The following is an 18,584-nucleotide window of genomic DNA, read 5'->3' on the forward strand; positions in this document are numbered from 1 at the left end:
TGAAGGCGCAGTACTCCTCTGGGCCACAGCTGCCACAGGCCAGCACAGAGCGACCCACCTGAGGGCAGCAAACTCGTCCATGTGAGGATCAGAGCTGAACTGAGCATCACAGTCACATACCTACATCATATAAAACCTCTTGTAGAGTAGTTAACCCGATGTCACATGTTGCAGATATTAATTTACTTATCCAACCCATATAATCTCCACTAGTAGAAAATTTGATCAAACCAGTAACGTCAGCTCAGGAATTGCTTTGTGAAATTCATTTAGGTGTGAATGTAAGAGTTTTGGGATATTGATTTCTTGATTCCTGATTCAAGCTGGGGCTCACCTCCATCACACTGGCCTCCATGTCCACCTTGTGCAAAGCCAGAGCCTGTTGTGCTTGGTGGGTTCGAACCTGCCCGCTCAGGGTCTCCATGTGAGTGTCGAGGTCGCCCTGGAGGTTCTGGAAAGACGTTTGCTTGATGCTGTCCATCATCATGTTGTACTGGGATTTTACCTGAATGTAGAAAATAGTATTTTTTTTTTATGTGATCACGGTAACAATCACAATGACCTATAAATATACAAACTATGAAATGTGTGACTGTTTAAGCAGCTCGGGAGTGTGATCCCAACATGAAGTCGATCCTCCACAGGCCTGTGGTCAGTTTCATCCAACTTATTACAAAGTCAGAACAACAAAACCACAAGCTCGACTGTGAACATCTCCCTCATCATCAGTCACAACAGTCTTACTTGCTCCATCTGTTCGTACATCCTCCTCTGTTGATCCAGTATTTCTCTCTGCTGGTTGACCAGCGTCCCCTGCTGCTCGGTCAGGAGCCTCTGCAGCTTCTTGACCTCGTCCTGCTGGCCCCTGAGGGCCTCAACCAGCTTCTCCTGGCTCTTCGACAGCTGCAGCTGCAGCACGAGAGCGTCCTCTGAGGGAACCTCGTTGTTTCCTGCGGCAGAGAAAGAAAACTGTTACACAACCGTTTAAGTGATTATTGTTTTCTCACCGCACAAGGCTGCAGTTTAAATCACATGAGTTTATCTCGCTTTGTATAATCACTCACAGGCTGATACTGACCTGGTTTCATGTCGCATGTCAGCTGTATCCAGGCTCCACGTTCCGAGCCGAAGTCTGGAAGCTCATCCAGAAATTGTGCTGCTCTGTCTGTCACGTGAACCGGAGATGAGTTCCCTCTGCCTTCGTCTCCTCCGTGCGATCCACAGGCGTCTCCGACGCAAGGCTTGGGCTTCTGGCGCATCCGGAGGGGCAGTTTACATCCGATCCCTTTGCACTCCCGTGTTGCACCGCCGTCTTCATTCGTTTGGCGATGAGAGACAGTGGTCGGACAAGTCCCACCGGCGCAGCCAGGATGAAACACCTCCGCCGTGATGGTCCTCGGGTTCGTCCTCCTGGCGCCATCCGTGCCCGTTTGTTGCGTAAAGCCTGTCTGCTGAGGGTGGATGATGTACGGTGTTAACGGCGCGCTCTGAGCTTGGTGATGGCTGAAATGAGCGTCCTGCTGGTAACTCTGGTGGACTTGTCCTTGTCTGGATTGTGCGGGGTGATGAAACTGCCGTCTGGACGCTGCTGCCTCCGTGCGCCCCGGGCAGTGCGCTCCTACGCACGGTCTGCTCCAGTCCTGGCCAGAGAAACAGTGCGCGCCTCGGCAGATCTCAGACACGCTCCCTGTGCCGAGTATAGATGTGACAAAGAATAAAAATATGGTAGACACACGTGCCATGTTGCAATGCTGAAAGGTAAAACTGGAAACAGGCCACGTGTGAAATGTGGCCCTTTGGCGCATCAGTCCTTCAGTCCTGTAGATTTTGTTTGATCATGTCTTTAAGAGAAAAAACCCTCCTCAGATTAGTAACTGTCCTTACACGTAACTGCCACTTGAACTTGAACAAGTGATTGCACAGACATTCAGCTTGTCTCCATTGCGCGCACGGCGGTTTCTGCCCCCTTTGCCCCTTCTGGAGATAGCTACGTCTAGCCCACATGTGGCGCTCACTGCTCCTAATTGGCAACAGGTTTTGCTCCTAGTCTTAAATTAACCCGTAGCTTTCCCGGACATACCACTCCGCGGAGTCACTCCAGTCCCATTGAAGCTGTACATGTGATATATATTTGGATTATTCCACTGTTGTTTTTATTCTCACACTCCAAGAGGTCAGTCATTAGCAGCTCATGGCATGTTCCACATCATGCAGTGGAATTTCAGTTTATATTGTTTTTCTCCTATTACCATTCAAAGGGCAAACAGCGTTTTCTTCATAACTTTCTTTTCTTTTTCCATCCATGTTGATGACAGGATCAGCAGAGTGGGATTTTAACAAGCCCTGTCAGAATTAAACTCTCAACTTTATATGGCATCAAAGCTGTGATCTCCACTGTAGCACTGGATTAGAGTGCAGTGGTGGCACTTTTAAAACACGACTCTGTAATATTGGAAATACTTGAGCCAAAACCACTTCTCCTGTGAAATGTAAACTTTATTACAGTTTATCACCACTCTCATTTCCCTCCTCTGACCCCACGTGGCTCTGATTAAAGCTTCACCCCACATTAGAAACACTTAGATGTTTCCCCCTCTTCTCATTATCATGGCAAAATGGAACGCACGCGCTCACACACACACACGCACACACACACACACACACACACACACACACACTCACACACACTCACACACGCACACACACACACACACACACACTCACACACACACACACTCACACACACACACACATGGAATTATGGTTTTTCTTGAAATACTGTGAAATGGCTGAGGCAGCAGTCTCTGCACACACATGCACTTACACAGCAGGTGATAGCAGGGCTGTTGTCATAGTAACTAATTTACTATGACAAATTACTACTTACTACTTACTTATTGGCTACTTGAGGCCACACTGAGTGTAGCTGCCCATCACAACCTCTGAGCCTGAGAAGACACTGAACAAGCTGACAGGGCAGAGTCACCGTGAGACAGTCAGACCTTCATTAATAGTTTCATGAAGCTGTGAACTGTCTATTTATATTTGTCAAGCCCACAACACGTCACCCACACACTTAACACTGTCTGCGCTGTTCACAGTGACACCACTATATCAGTATCTGCTCGCACACTAACTTCACACCAGTCTCTTCTGAGAAATGTACATTTTAATCTTGACAGCTGCTCATGCTGTTATCAAAGATTCCTGTTATTTCTACACTTGACTGAACTACTGACCTTCTCAGTAACTTTTGCAACATGCATTTAGAGTTAAGCATATTATAATATTGCCATACAATATGCAGCAAAATATTGTTAGTGCAACAGACGTAACATAAATGACATAAAAAGATGTAAACACTCAGCACATACAGTGAATTCACTCTCCTTTGCAGCAGCTCTTTCTTGTTGATTGGATTTGACTTTACCACAATGTGACCACAATTCACATTGTCCAGCATGATTATGTTGGAAGGAGATTTGCTGCTTGCTTCATTGCTTCTGCATTTAGAGATATTGTGCAAGCATGGTTTGTTTGTATAGCACCTTTCAACAACATACATATACAATATAAGATATAAATGTTATTTCATGCACCTGCGAGGCGTCTGGCGGTGGAACTGAGTGATGAGCCAACTTTTCCTCATCGATCAACTGTTGGTTTAAAAAATAGAGAAGAGAAACATGAATAAACATCTACACATTTAATTTGAAAATAGCATTTGATTTGTCATACGTCTCATTATCTCAGAACAGTAAGAAACTAATGTAAATCAGTTATGTCCTGTACATGCACACAAGTTGCCGTGGAGACGTCTGATCAGTGGAAACACCTGTGTGACCACGTTATGGTCAGTAGCTGCGGCAGAGAAACAAAATGTATGAAACATAATTAGAAAAACAAACCTTTCCGCTGCTTTACCACTGAAACAGTTAAATCCACTTCCTGGTATCGCAGGAAGTTCAGCTAATATCTGTGGAGGCAGAGCAGGCAGGGTCACATGTGACAGTAGTTACTTATAGATTGACCCATGAGTGTTTTAGCATTTATTCTCACTTCATGAGGCTCCATGTGTGAAAGAGACAGAAAAGGTAAGAAGACTGAAAGATTTAACGAAACTGAATTTTTCTTTACAGGGATTTATGAGTGACTGAAAAGCAAATGGACAAAACAACAAATAAATGTCTTGTTCTGTTAATCCCTTTAAGAGTTAAATACTTGAATGGCCACATCAGCTTTGTTTAGGAAAAACACATGTCCTCTCATAGCAGCCAGTGGATGGTTGTGCAACTAATTAGAAAACAGTAAGAAGCTCTCGACCACAAGAAAAGAGAAAACATGTTGGTTTACTGTCAGCAGGCAGAGCTTTGTGATTCCTCTCATGCATATAAGTCTCAATAACTCGCTTTTTGTGCCCGGGCTTTGGCTTGTCCGCCTGTCCGTCTCCCAGCGGCTCCTCGTTGTGTTGATGTGTGAGACCACAGTCGGGGACGGCAGCAACAATCTGACGGGAGCGCGGAACTCGTACACAAATGCGGTTTTGTGATGGATGCTTTGATGAGCACGTGCCCGACGCTGCAAATACAGCATCACTGACAAGTGCCATTAATTAATATTAGAAAATAGATACACCCGTGTGTATGTGTTGTTGTTTTTTACATGAGAAATGAGTTATGGAACCAGAGGTTAGGACTGACGCTCACATGTGGGAGGCAGAAGTCCCAGAGGCCGCAAAGGTAAAGTTCACTTTCATGATCCACAAATTTCACTTTCATATGGAAACAATACTTAGTTTATAACCATCCTCTCCACTGTTCCCCTTTTACCTCATTACAGTTTAATGGATGGTCTGTTTACTGTTCAGCATAAACACAGAATGAGACTGAGCAGCACGGGCAGGACTGTATACTGCATACTGCGCATTAGGCTTCATGTGTGTGTACATATATAAGAACATGTTTATGGAGAGGAGGTGGTACGGAGCAATAAAGAGCGCGACGGAGACACAGCATTTATGAGCGTCTCAAACACCACACACGAGTTATGTTTACAGGTCAGAACATGCACTATATAAACCTCCAGCTGCAGCTTTAATGTAGAAAATATTTCAGTTTAAAGTTAAACACAGGCAAACAGATGTTTGCTGCACTCTGCAGATATTTAGACTCACACTGCGTCTCACTTCTAAGATGCTTATTCATTCAGACTATATAACCATGCTGGCTCAACTCCGGCTGTAAGAGGTCCATGAAGTAAAGATGATAGCAGTCTTAAGTGGGTTGAAACTGTCTAAGCAAGTAATGGGAAAAACAAAAAAAATATATAAATATGATTATTAAAGCAACAAAAGTTGATGTTTTTAGATGATAATAAATCACATGACTGCTTATATGTGAAAGAGTTTGCTCAAAACTCACTAACCCACAGAGAATTATCAGCTGATTTTTTATCTTTCACCACACTTTTGTTTTTCTGGCCTGTAGCTTCACTGCTTTGGTTCTCTCTCTCTCTCTCACTGCTCCCTCTCAGCCACAGCATGCAGCTATTTTCCCTGAAAAAGACATAATAACACGTTAGTTGCTAATGAGTTTTTTCCATCAGGAGTTGGTAGAGACCAAAAACAGACGTAAAAGAAGATTAAATATTGGACTAACATTCCCCCTGTGGCCAGAAACACGAAAGGATTGCTCATGTTGCTCTGTGTCTACTGGATGTATAAATAAGCACTTTTGGTAACAAGCTGGCTTTATGACCTTTGGAACAATATATAGATCAGTGCTGTTTTTATAGCTTGTTTCTGCTGCCCCAGAGTGGCAAAAAATATGTCATTGTGTGTTTAAAGCTGCTATAACCTTTTTTTTTCATCTCAGATGGCAAAATAAATCCAGCCCATACTTAGGCCACATGCTTGTTTTCTCCTTGCACACGCCTGGTTCCACGGCCCAAAACTGGCCCATATACAGCATAATTGTCAGATGCTACTTTCACATCTGGACCAATTCTGGCTCACACACAGAAAATCAGCCCAGATGTGGAAGTATATGGGCCAGACTCGGACCAAGGACCCAGACACATGTTGGGCCTGAAGTTTCATTTTGCTATCTTGGATGTGTAAGTAAAAAGTGAAGCTTGAAGCGACAAACACACATAATTATAATGTAACTCTTCACTTCACTATTTTGGTTCACAGTCACTGGTCTCATCCCATTATTTTGACCGTATGAAAACACTCTGATAAACTGACTGTATACTACCAGCTCCAAACCAAACACTAAGCTTTGCAACACACAGAAAAGAAGGAAAATAAAGCAAGTACAATACAAAATGTGATTTCATGAGATCAGCACAGAGGTGAGAGGTTGTTGGTACATGTAGAAACAGACTGACACGTGTCATATTCATATTAACATGGTAACGGTCAAGTTATGCCTAGTGATACGGCACAAACAGGAAGTGTATTACATCTGTAAATTTGTGTGGAGTAATGTCTCAAGATGAGAAAACAGCAAACAAACACGTCAGTTAAACGTCAGTGATGGAGGGTTTGCTGTGTGTTGTGTACGGTTGTTATCAGTTTAGACAATTAGTAATGTGTGTCTGTCTATGGTTCTACACACACTGCTTCTCCATGCATGACAGAGTAGTTACTGGAAACCTAAAATGTGAAGTGATAAATGAACATGCCGCCAACAAACAAGGAAGAAGTCACTGAAAAAAACCCGTAATGTTCAAATCTTGCCACCAACACCACATTTGTTGTTTGTTTCTCTTTAGATGCTCTCATGTTTCTAGTTTCTACGAATACTGCAAATAGATATCTATTGTTACCGATTACCACACAGCAACTGACTCAAAGACTTGGCAAGAAACAGAGAACTCATTTTTCAGTTTGCCTCTTAACCTGCTCCACATGTAAGACGTATTTTTGATCCTAAAGCTGGAAACATGCCGCCTCCATATGGAAAAACCCAGATGCAAAAGTTTGTAAGATGACTGAAGCGTCTGTTTTATGAATTACTGATTACTAATTCAAAGAATGTTAGGAACTTAATGTTAATGAGCGTATTCAGTGAGTTGCTATGATATTTTCAGCAGAGACTTCGCTCTGCTCTCCATCCTTCCCACATGGTGTCTGTCAGTAAATTATCAGCAATTACGAGTAAATCGCTTTTTAAAGTTGCAGCTTAAGTGAAATTATTTCTGCATGGTACAACAAGCCGTATGAAGAAACACAGAGGAGATCCTAAATGATCTCGAGTGAGGTGCAGTCTCCACCACTTTAATCCACAGTTTATTAAAAGATGAGGTTTTCTGCATGGTGATCAAAACAACTTGTGTGACTTCGTAACCAGAGCAACATGGAAGCCATTTTCTCCTTCCACACTTGTAAGATCGTGGTAATGACAATGCATTCCAGCGCTTGTGCCTTTGAACGTATTTGAAAACAGAGATCACATTTCTGGTTCTTTGGCTGGTGTGATTAAGCATGAACGCAGCTTATTGTTTATCTGTTTTTACAGTCATGACAGACATATCCAAACTGTGTCTGCATGTGTCCAAGAGTGTTTTCGTCTCCATACCACAAGAATGTTGACTGTTATGTGGAGCTTTCAGTAAAGTTTATTTCCCGACTTTTCCACGTACTGCGTGACAAACTGTTCAAGAAATGGAGTTTGACTGGCCTGTAGAAACTGAATTTAAACAGAACTAAGACTGGCCAAATTTTTCAGTTCCTGATGATACTGCTGCGTTTCTCCTACGACAAACGTTTCTTTATTCCCTGTAATTTCTTGTTTTACTCTTTTCAGATGGACGACATAGACGCCATGTTCAGTCACCTGCTCGGAGAGATTGATCATCTCTCTCAGGTGAGTTGTACGACTTTAAAAACAAGAGTCTACAGCCATGCTAACGGTTCTGTGAGCTAAATGCTAATGACAACATGCTAACATGCCCACAATGACAAAGGTAGCAGGCGTAACACTTACCTGATTCACCGTGATAGTTTAGCCTGTTAGCATGCTAATTAGCACTAAACACAGTACAGCTGAGAACAGCTAAGGCTGATGGGAATGTTATTAGTTGCACCTCAGGTCAAAATTCAAATTTTGACTTCCTGGGACCAGAGTGTACAACTTTCAAATCTGCTGAGCTCCTTGTGGTGCCACAAGAAAAGTCAGGGGATCACCAAAGTCATTAGGATTCCTTGTCATGAGATCATAAACATCTGTACCAAATTTCATGGCAGTCCATCCAGAGGTGGACTGACAGGAGACTAGGCGAATGCTTGGGGCCCCCAAAGGAAAAGGCGCCCACGGTGGCCCCTCATATTGGAACATTTTGCAATGACAACTACAGACCTCCCATAGAGACACTGTTAAGTGACATTGATATTGACATTGGTAAATTATCACGTCTGCCAATAGGCTGCATGAATGGGGGGGGGGGCATCTCTTGATCGACCAAAATGGTGGACCAACTGCGCAGCACTGCAGTCGCTACAGCCACACTGCCAACGTGGTTAAAAATACATCGGACAACTATCCCATAATGCATAAGTCATTTTCATCTGGAATTGTGAGAAACACAACAACAGTGTGATATCAAACATCTTCGGGTCACATTCTTTCTCAAAACATGACCAGATGAGCTGAGACTCTCACCCTCTCCGCCGAGTTCCCATTAGTGCGTTTGAAGCAGGAACAAGTTACAGGAAGTGAATCAGACCAATCACTTGATGTTTACCTCATTGATCTGGACATTATCTGATTACATGGCAGTCTTTGTGTTGAAACTGAGCATCACACAGAAAAATGTGAGGCGACGATTAGATGTGAAGTCATCGCATCTGGATTGGACCGTGGGCGATGCTGCAGATCCCCTTAAGCACACATAAGCTGCTCATCATATAACTGCAGCTCGCCAAGAAAAACATTACGCACTTCTAAATGATGCAACCTCACCCCGAGGTTATTCATTATTGTCAATTTCAAATCTCTCCATGCAAGCTGAACGAGCGCAGCCCTAAGAATGGGATCAATCTCCAACATTACATCAGACAAACCAGAAAAAGTCTCTATATGTCACTTTGGCACGCGTCCTCCTTGAAAGGCATCGCAATTACAAACACCGCTCCGCAGACTATCACCAGAGTTTGCAAGAAAAAGCATTTTGATTAAAGCAGTGATCCTCTCAGAGTCTGGGAAAGAAAAGGATTTAAAGTAATTCCTCTTATTGCCTTGATTGGGTCTCCTCTCTTTGCTTTACTGCCTCCGAGCCAGAAGACCAAGAGGGGCATTTTTTATCCCTGACTTAAGCAGCTTGGAGGTGTCATTTAAGAAGCAGCTCCAGCATGACGACATGTGTTTTCAAACTCATTTTGTGTACAAGTTGGCAATCCCGGCTTGAGCCTGTGGAGACTTGTGTTGATGATTACAATAATGCAGTTTAGATATTAGCCTTTTTTCCCTCGTGGGGACACGGGTTTACGAGGGATGGTTTAACCCGTAGAGGAATTAGTGTCATTTCATTGGTTTGTAGGTTCAGTGCAACATTACAGTTTTGACAAATCCCTTTTTCTCCATGAGCTTATTTATTTATATTTTATTGTCTGGTCACATGCCGAAGGCAATGTGTTCTCTAGTATTTTTGCAGCTTGCAACCAGAGCATGATAAAGTGCATGGAAACAAAGTCACTTATAAAAAACAGGCTCATGTAACATAACTGAACAACAGTTCAGAGCAGTTCAAGGACACATGTGGCTCACTTTGATCTCCGGGCTGCTCTTTGATTACACGTGTAATCAAAACTACAAACTGTAGCTTCTATCAAAAGGATGACTTCTGTATTAAATGTACTTTACATAATTAAATGAAATTACTTCTGATTTTTCACAATATACGACTGTGTGTTTTTACCGGCGGGGGCAGACAGTGCGTGACCTCACAGACCTGTGTGTGTGAGGTGTTATTAATGAGCCATCACATCGTTTCCCCGCAGAGTTTGTCGCCTGAAGCAGAGCCAACAGAAGAGGATCCTGCTTCACACAGACACAGCACCTTCTCCATCGGCTTCACGGACCTGAATGGTGAGTGTTGATTCAGATGATGGGGGAACTGCAGACCTCGCTCAGAGCGTCCTGTCGTCATTACATGTTAGTTAGTTAGTTTATAGTCTTGACCTACACTACCCTAATGCTGAGTCATGAGTTCAGTCCCCTGGCTTGAAATGATGATTTGACTAAATGTCCAGCTAATCCTTCATGTTGATTGGCAGATACCCAGCATGCATTGTATTTGGGTTAAAGATTCCCAGGAAGTCTTCTTTTTCCAACCTGAAGAATCTGATTAATTTGATCGGAAATCATAAATAGTGGCTACAATGTGAAGATTTTAGTTATGTAATTTAGAATAAAGAGCGCTTTCCCATTGGACTCAACTTCTTAATTTTTACAGTGCAAACAAATTCCTGCATGCTTTGACCTTTTTCTTGCTGAATGAAAAACTCTTAAATTTTATGAATGCATCATGTTAGTGAAACATTTGAAACTAAACCTTTTATTACTCACACGACTTCTTCTGTGTGTTTTCTTACTGTAATGACATGATTTTTTTTATTTAATCTCAGTTTTCCAGCACAGCTACAGTCTGAGCTGTTTCTATGACCTTGGCCTACACTGCCCTTGATTCCTTACAGAGTCTCTTAATGAGCTGGAGGACCATGACCTGGACGCCCTGGTGGCTGACCTGGGATCAAAATCAACCACACAAGATGTCGCCACTGAACAAGAGATCAGCAGCGTCACAGATAATCAAACTGCACCATCTGCCATGACTCAGGGAAATGAGGCAACAGCTGCCCTTCCTCTACCACCGAACACTGCTGAATTTCCCGGAGCGCTGCAGAGGGTAACTCAGAATTTGGCACTGATCATAAAAATAAATTTGCAATTTCATGAACATGGAAAACATAATTGATACTTTCTCATGTTATGCTTACAGAGTGAACCACAGACAAAGGCAGACAAAATTAAACTGGCTCTGGAGAAGCTGAAAGAAGCCAAAGTGAGGAAGGTAAAGTCGGAAAGTTTGAGTGTCTTTCTTCAACATGAAGTTATGCAGCTAAAGTCACCAAATCTTCTGTCCCTCCTAGTTGATAGTAAAGGTGGTGATGGGTGACGGCAGCTCCAAGACTCTGATGGTGGATGAAAGACAAACGGTGAGGGACGTTCTGGACAAGCTGTTTGAGAAGACTCACTGTGACTGCAGCATCGACTGGAGTCTGTGTGAGACCAATCCTGAGCTGCTGATTGGTGAGATTACTGTAACACACACACACACACACGCTGTACATGCACTCAGATCATATGCAGACAATCATCAGTGTGTGCACGTATAGCACATGCATTTCCAGAGGCAGGAGACACTGTTGCACACATGTTTCAGGACTGAAGATTGATGCACAGAAGCACAGGGAGTTTGTGGTCATTGCTCGCCTGCTCTCTCATCTCTTCAGAGAGAGGCTTTGAGGACCATGAAAGTTTAGTGGAGCTGCTGTCCTCGTGGACTCGCCACAGTGAAAACAAAATCTATTTTGTGTCAAGACCTCAGAAGTATGTGATGTTCAAAGACCCACAGGTAAGTAAGAGTGATAAACCGTGTGTGTGTGTGTGTGTGTGTGTGTTTTCCTCACACCAACGTGTGGCATCATGGTTTAACACTCAGTTGGTAAACTGAACCATGCTTTTCTCACCCTCAAGTTATTTTACATGTGGAAGAAGAAGATGTCGGTTTTGAGTGGGATTAACGAACATGCCAAAAAACTCTTAATCAAGGTTAGTTATCGAGTCCACTCCTGACTGTCATTTAGTTGTTGTGTGTCATTTTCAAACTGAAAATAGTTACAATTTATAAAAATGCACACAAATGGAAAACACGGGTTTACTCACCCTGTGTTCATTCCTGTTGTGCACCTCATCTTCCTCCTCTGACTCTGCAGGAGCATTTTGGGGGCTCTGCGGTGATTGTTCCTAATCTGGAGGGCATGCTGCACCTGAAGGAGGATGGGAAGAAGGTTTGGAAACCTCGCTACTTCTTGCTCAGGGCCTCGGGCATCTACTACGTACCCAAGGGAAAGACAAAGGTATGGCAGATACATGTACACCTGTATAGTATAAAGTATGAAAAATACAATTCTGGTGGGCTGCTGTCATGAAGGTGAAAATGGTAAATATTAGTTATTGCTTCATGTTTCATGAAGTGATTTTCGGCATCTTGCACAAAAAATAGCAACATAAACAACTTTACTTGCATTTACTCATTGTCTTACTTTTACTTCTTAGCTATCAGTAGTTACAAGGGGAATTATAATTAAGATCGTTATCAGAAGATGATACAGTTAGTTTCATTTACACAAACTACAGTTCAACCATAGTACATGTAATCAGGCTTTTTGCTTAAAGCAGTGGTACATGTCCGTAGGTTATGAAACTACAGTTAGCTTAGCTTAGTTTAAAGACTGGAAACAGGGAGGAGCAGCTGTGCAAAAGTTAGAGATAAATTCACCTACTACCACCTCTAAAGTTAATTAATCAACGTGTTATATTTGTTAATGTATTCTGTTCAACACTCAAAAGTTGTTGTTTTACATCAGGCTAGCTGCTCCGAGTCTTTAGGCTAAGCTAGGCTAACCAAGAAATATATTTGCAAATAACCCCCTGCCAAAAAACACAACCTGTCAATTTTGCACTTTACACACAATAAATGACATTTTAATTTGTGAGGTTTATAGATGCTAGTTTTCTTTACATTTGGACTGAGACATGTTTGTTATTTTCCATTGTTTCAAATCTTTATACTGAGTTAAGCTAGCTAGCTGCTGACTCCAGCTGAACAGACAGACATCTAAGTTCTATTGATTTTCTTATTTAACTCTAAAATAAAATAAACATATTTCTGAAATGTTGTAGTACTGACAGGTTTTTCACACAGAATATAGTTGGAGACACAATTGAAAGAAAATAAAATAGTTAAGACAAGTATTCCAGCAGTCTTTAAACAAAGAGACAAGATTTATTTCCCTGTGCAAACTCTGTGATGGCTTACATCTGAGCACGCCGGTGCAGCTGAAGCAGAAAGGCAAGAGGAAGGGCCGGAGAAATTAATATGGACAGTGAGAATTGAGGCCTCGCCTTTGCTAAAGAGAAACATGTCATTCTGTCACAGAGACGGAGCAGAAAAACACAGTCTAACTCCAAAAGAAATCATCGAAGAGGGAGAAATAGATGGAAGGGAAATAGTGCGAGGCAGATGTGCAAATTGCAAACATAAGAGCGCTGCAGGAATCATCTGAGGCCAAGAACACATCGATGAAGCAGAGGAGGATCTGGAAAGGATCGCTCATTAGGAAGAGAAAAAGGGAAATGTCCAGAATCAGACAGAATAAATATATTAACCGAGGTCGTCCTGCAGACTGAACTGCGCTCACATGTAACCACAGTGCAACAAGACCAGCAGAGACGTTACAGATAGTGTCATATATGAAGACATTAAAATAATGCAGCTGTGATCATCAAGCAGTGAGAGGTGGAGGAAAGGTTAGCGACGGGAGAAAAGTGGACAAAACCTCAAAGAGCAACAAAAAAAAGAAGAAAGAAATAAGTGAGATCAACAGTCATCCCCTGAGGGTCAGTTCTGCTTTCAGGAACATACAGTCTGTAGCTCTGTAGTGAACAAGATCATTGTCAGTGTGGTTTGATGTGTGAATATGATATGCTTCTGCTTAGGGTCAAAAATGGAAGGAATGTCGAATCACTTTAGAGTGAAAAACAATGTCTTTTCCCTGCTATGGAGCCTGATTGTGGACTGTCTTTGAAAAGTAAATGAAGACAAATGGCCTTGCATTGACTTTGTTTTCTTTGAAGTGTCTTCATTTTTAATATCTTCCATACAATAGGTCTGACAAAATTTACTTCTCTGCACAACATGCTAAAAAAAATTGCCAAGGCTGAAATGAATTTCGCCTGCTCTAATTTATACCGCCTCTTAAACAACGCTGCAAAACTGCTCTGGACTGGCAGCAGTTTATAAAATTTTAAAATATGCTTGAAAATTGATTGCCATGACTTGTGTATAAATTACATATATGGACAAACATGTGTGTTGATTTTACTGTGATGCCAATACGTGGGTTTTTCCACTGCTCCCGTCAATCATCCAAGAAGAGCTCCGCTGTGCACGACACATGCAGTAAACCCTGAGACCTATTACAGTATCAGATACTTCAACATCACAGTAAGTCTCAATAAGTATGATAACATGCTGTTTTTCTCTGCTCCAGTCCTCCAGCGATCTCGCCTGTTTTGTCCGTTTTGAAAAGGTCAACATCTACACCACCAACAACTACAAACAGAAATACAGAGCCCCCACCAACTTCGGCTTCATGCTGAAGGTGAGCTCAGCAATTATAGTCAAAGTCTTTCCACCACACTCATTTCATGTGAACAGCATATTTAAATAAGTCACTATAATAAGGAACACCACTGCAGCATAATGACACTGCACATACTGCACATGCCATTCAGCTTAGATTAAAGATGCCTCTGCTGTCAGGGGATGGGGGAGAAAAGTGAATAAAAAGAAGATTAAAAGTCAGTGAAACAGAGGTGAGGCTGAGTTTAGTATCACGATGCAGAGGTTGTAAAGCCTTGTTGTGGTTGCTTATCATTTAACAGATGTGCTAATTTAGGCAAGAGGCAGGTCTGAACATAGAGTGGAGGAAAGTGTAGGCTGGTGGTAGTGTGTGAGTGTGTGAGTGTGTGAGTGTGTGAGTGTGTGAGTGTGTGAGTGTGTGAGTGTGTGAGTGTGTGAGTGTGCAGGGTCATTGGGTACGGCAGAGATGACTCTTATATGTAGCAGGTATCCACGGTGCTCTCAAAGGTTGACCTGTACTAAGTCCTGTTGTGGGGAAGTTAGATGAGTGAAGATCTTGGATGTGGGATGTTTTTGCTGTCAGTATTTCTCAACTGTGAACCTGAACAAAACAACTAATAAATGCAGCGGTATGTTCAATAACTGATGTTTCTTGTCTCGTACAAGTAAAGTCACATTTTGATTTCCCGTTTTTGTTTTTAACAGGATTAAATTAATTAGGAGACAGCCACATTTCCCGTCAGTGTTTGAGCAGTAATACCATGGTTATTCCTGCTTTATGATCCACAGTGCAGTGGCCGCCTGGTATATGCTGCCCTCTGCTGGCTGTTCTGTGTGTAGCAAATACACAAACAGAGCAGAGAGCCAGCGTTTGTGTTTAAACTTTAGTACTACACAGTCTGTGAAAGCATTTGTGTACTGTCCTCTGTGGCAAAGAGCGTTGTCGGTCTGTAAATATAACCCCGATGACGTCATAGTGATGTCATCGGGGTTACCTCAGCTTGACCTTTAGAGACTACACGTTTATAACAGAAAGCCTGTGTAACAAACTGAGGCTGAGGAGTTTGAAAGACATGCGTGTTTACTGTGGTGACAGGGACTACCAAAAGACACTGTTAAGTTGCATTATGGGAAGTGTAGGATGCAGTGTTTTCGGAGCTTGATCCATTCTAAAAGGTGGGAAAGTTAGAATATTCTGCTGCATCAGCTTTAACCATTCTGAGTGTTTCAGCTTCATGAACATTACTAAATCACTGGAACTCTCCTCTAACCTCACTGTCATCTGAACTGTTTTCCCAGCATCCCTGCATCCAGAAAGAGTCTCACTACATCAAGTTCCTTTGCTGTGACAACGAACACACACTGTTGCTGTGGGTGAACTCCATCAGAATAGCCAAGGTCAGATTCAGCACTGGCAGTAACACACCTCTCTGTGCTGTGAGCGGTCGAGTTATTTAACCGCAATTCAGCTACATTTCTATATTTGACAAAGCTACAGACAAAAATTGCCCCTTTATTTCATTACTAAGAGTTGAACAGATGGGTGTCCTGTGTGTGTGTTCAGTATGGGACTGTTCTGTATCAGAACTACCAGGCTGCAGTGAAGAGAGCGTCCACTCTGCAAACAATCCAGTCTGCTTTACACAAAGGTCAGTCTACACACTTTAACAGGGCCAGTCTTACGAATGGTCCTAAACGTTTTGAGGTCTTTGTGAAAAGTAGGACTTGGAAACTTTGTATAAGTAACATTTAGCAAAGTCTGAGCGTGAAAGTAAAATGTTTGTATTCATATTTATTACATGTTAAAAGCTAAATTAAATCACTTCCTGTATTTTGATTTTATTTTGAAAACTTTGCTTTGAGCAGCTTTACACAGGCTGGCAGGCTATATTCGATCTCTACACTTAATTCTCATTTGATCGTCTTTACAGACGGATCCAAGAGCCACGCCACTGGGATCAGCCCACATCTGGATCCATCTCCACCCAAAATCACAGATGTTGAAAACTATTCGCAGGAGTCACCACCTGACTTCATCCCTCCTCCTCCGGGCCACACACACATTTGAGACACATCTTCACCTCCCTCTGTGCACCATGGTTAACTTCACGCCCTAACTTTTACATCTGGTCATACAAATGTCTGATAATGAGGTTTCAGTCATGGACAAACATGTAGTCATTGTAGTAGTAGCGTTACATGCCTATGATGCAAAGTAGCATATTCTTTAAGTTATTTATTCTCAAATCTATAATGATATTTTTTTGTGTTTCGTTTTGCACAAATATATTAACATACATAACAGTATGTTGTAAATTACTACGTTTTTCGTCAGCTTTACGAAACCAAACGAACAGTTCTGTTCATTGTTTCAATGAGCTGTTTATTACAAAAAGACTGTACATAAATTTCAATCAACACATCCTATGTACAAACTGAGAGGAGAAGACAAATATCAGATTCTGTTCCCATGAACATTTAAGTTACTGATCGTTATTTTTTTTTTCCACGTTTGATCATAAGAAAACACACATCAAAGAAAGGCGCCTTGACCTGTGATGCCCTGAAATGCTCAACGTTAAGTGGTAAACATTACAAAGTTCTGCACGTCAGTGGTTGTCTCATGATTTCTCTATGAAAAAAGTATAAATAAATCCTTTACATACAAACTGCCAACGAGCCTTCCTCAGCAGTCTCAGACATAAGAACAAGTTGAATGCAAAGCTAAAAATACATTAGGTAGAAAAAGTTGTTTTCTCACAAAAAATTACCTCATGATGGAAAAAATACAATCAAGAATGGGATGTAGTGGCAAATCATTCGCTGTAATGACGGTTAGATACTTTCATGCACAGAGGCTCAATGAATACTGTTGATCTGACTGAGTCTTTGTCTTTTCTAGTCCGTGTAGAAACCTGAAAATGTTACCTCTAGATCCATTTCAGAATAAAAGTTCATGTCCAATGCCCATTATTTCTTTAGTACATGTGATTATGTTTGTGTGACTTGTTAGAAACATATATTCTGAGATAAGCATTAGCTTCAATGATATTTGACAGTGAGCTTTACTTGCACCAACAATCACTTTGTAAGAGCAGGCATCTTATTTTGCAAAAGTAGTAGAAATTGAGAGAAAAGAAAAGTCTTCATATAAGCCCTCAGGATTGCATTTCATTCCCTCACTGCAGATAGCGCATGTCATCCATGTGTAGCACAGACTCTAGAGAAAGAAAATGTAAGTAGCAGACTGATTCTAGCTGTAGTACATTACTGCTGAGTCACCTACATTCACTACAATGCAGAAGTGGTTGAAGATCAAAACGACCAATGTTCACTTCCTGGAACAAAATAAGGAGGCTTACATCCTTTGTTATATTTCTATGTAGAGCAGTCTTGTTTTGAGGTTGTCTGGGTTGGTGACTATGGTTATTGAGCACCAGTGTGAAGCACCACACCATCAACCGCTGAAAGAAATGACAACAAATGTAAAGGTTAGCTGATACTTGATCTGAACTTGTGTTGCAATCAGAGCCATGAAGGAAAATCATAAAGTCATCACAGTCGTTGATAACTAATCAGTGCAGCTATTCCAACACAATGGAAAACAACATGAAAACACACAAGTCAGTCCTTCCTCTGCTTCACATTTTGAAGCAAGAAACATCTCGGAGCTCTGCTACAGTAGCTGGACAGCATCACCAAGTATAGTGACAGTGATCAAAGTGATACAGCTGTGACTTAACAGAAAAAATACATGTTTATACACGGCCACTTTTGCCCAGATAGAGTTGAAATGGCACTGTGAGTGATGAATAAAATCAATATTCAAGTAAAAATAAACACAAAATTAAAAAACAAAACAAAACAAAAGAAACAATCTTGGCACCACCTCCACTGACGCTGATGGAAACTCACAGGTGAAACACACTATCTGACAAATGTACTGTACTGGCAGCTTCTCACATTACAGTTTATATACACGTTAGAGAACAGAAAGAAACTCCACCAGAAAGAAGAAACGGTTTTCTTTTTTTCTTTTTTTGTAATGCATTTTATACACTCACTCCACCCTTTGTAACAGCATCCCCACCGACACAGAGCATAGTAAATACACCACTCCAGGTTGCCCCCCCCCCCCCCCCCCCCCCCCC

At 41.8% G+C, this 18,584-nt stretch overlaps 2 protein-coding genes across 3 annotated transcripts in view; one reads left to right on the forward strand and one right to left on the reverse strand.

The window, feature by feature from the left end:
* Positions 1 to 2,054, reverse strand: part of LOC111666471 (uncharacterized) — a 5,336-nt gene extending 3,282 nt beyond the window's left edge. The window contains exons 1-3 of the mRNA XM_087178156.1: positions 1,079 to 2,054; positions 745 to 950; positions 335 to 505 (exon numbers count right to left, since the gene is read on the reverse strand). Of these exons, the coding sequence (XP_087034282.1) occupies positions 335 to 505; positions 745 to 950; positions 1,079 to 1,805 (1,104 nt within the window). The 5' untranslated portion in view covers positions 1,806 to 2,054. The remainder of the gene's footprint in view (positions 1 to 334; positions 506 to 744; positions 951 to 1,078) is intronic.
* Positions 2,055 to 3,990: 1,936 nt separating this feature from the next.
* LOC111666485 (amyloid beta A4 precursor protein-binding family B member 1-interacting protein-like) lies at positions 3,991 to 17,406 on the forward strand. Of its 2 annotated transcripts, XM_023421813.2 has the most exons (13): positions 3,992 to 4,094; positions 7,812 to 7,871; positions 10,004 to 10,091; positions 10,700 to 10,911; positions 11,005 to 11,076; positions 11,156 to 11,315; positions 11,519 to 11,640; positions 11,763 to 11,837; positions 12,002 to 12,145; positions 14,342 to 14,452; positions 15,733 to 15,831; positions 15,998 to 16,082; positions 16,365 to 17,406. In XM_023421813.2, exons 2-13 carry the CDS (start codon positions 7,812 to 7,814, stop codon positions 16,499 to 16,501), a joined length of 1,365 nt encoding a protein of 454 aa, XP_023277581.1. In that variant the 5' UTR covers positions 3,992 to 4,094; the 3' UTR covers positions 16,502 to 17,406. The 2 variants fall into 2 exon arrangements, with proteins under 2 accessions (XP_087034280.1, XP_023277581.1); XM_087178154.1 differs by lacking the exon at positions 15,998 to 16,082 and having other exon boundaries at positions 3,991 to 4,094.
* Positions 17,407 to 18,584: the final 1,178 nt, after the last annotated feature.

This window comes from Seriola lalandi, unplaced genomic scaffold (assembly GCF_002814215.2).
Source record: "Seriola lalandi dorsalis isolate HSWRI2012SDOR001 ecotype SW California unplaced genomic scaffold, Sedor1 jcf7180002054677, whole genome shotgun sequence".
NCBI lineage: Eukaryota > Metazoa > Chordata > Actinopteri > Carangiformes > Carangidae > Seriola > Seriola lalandi.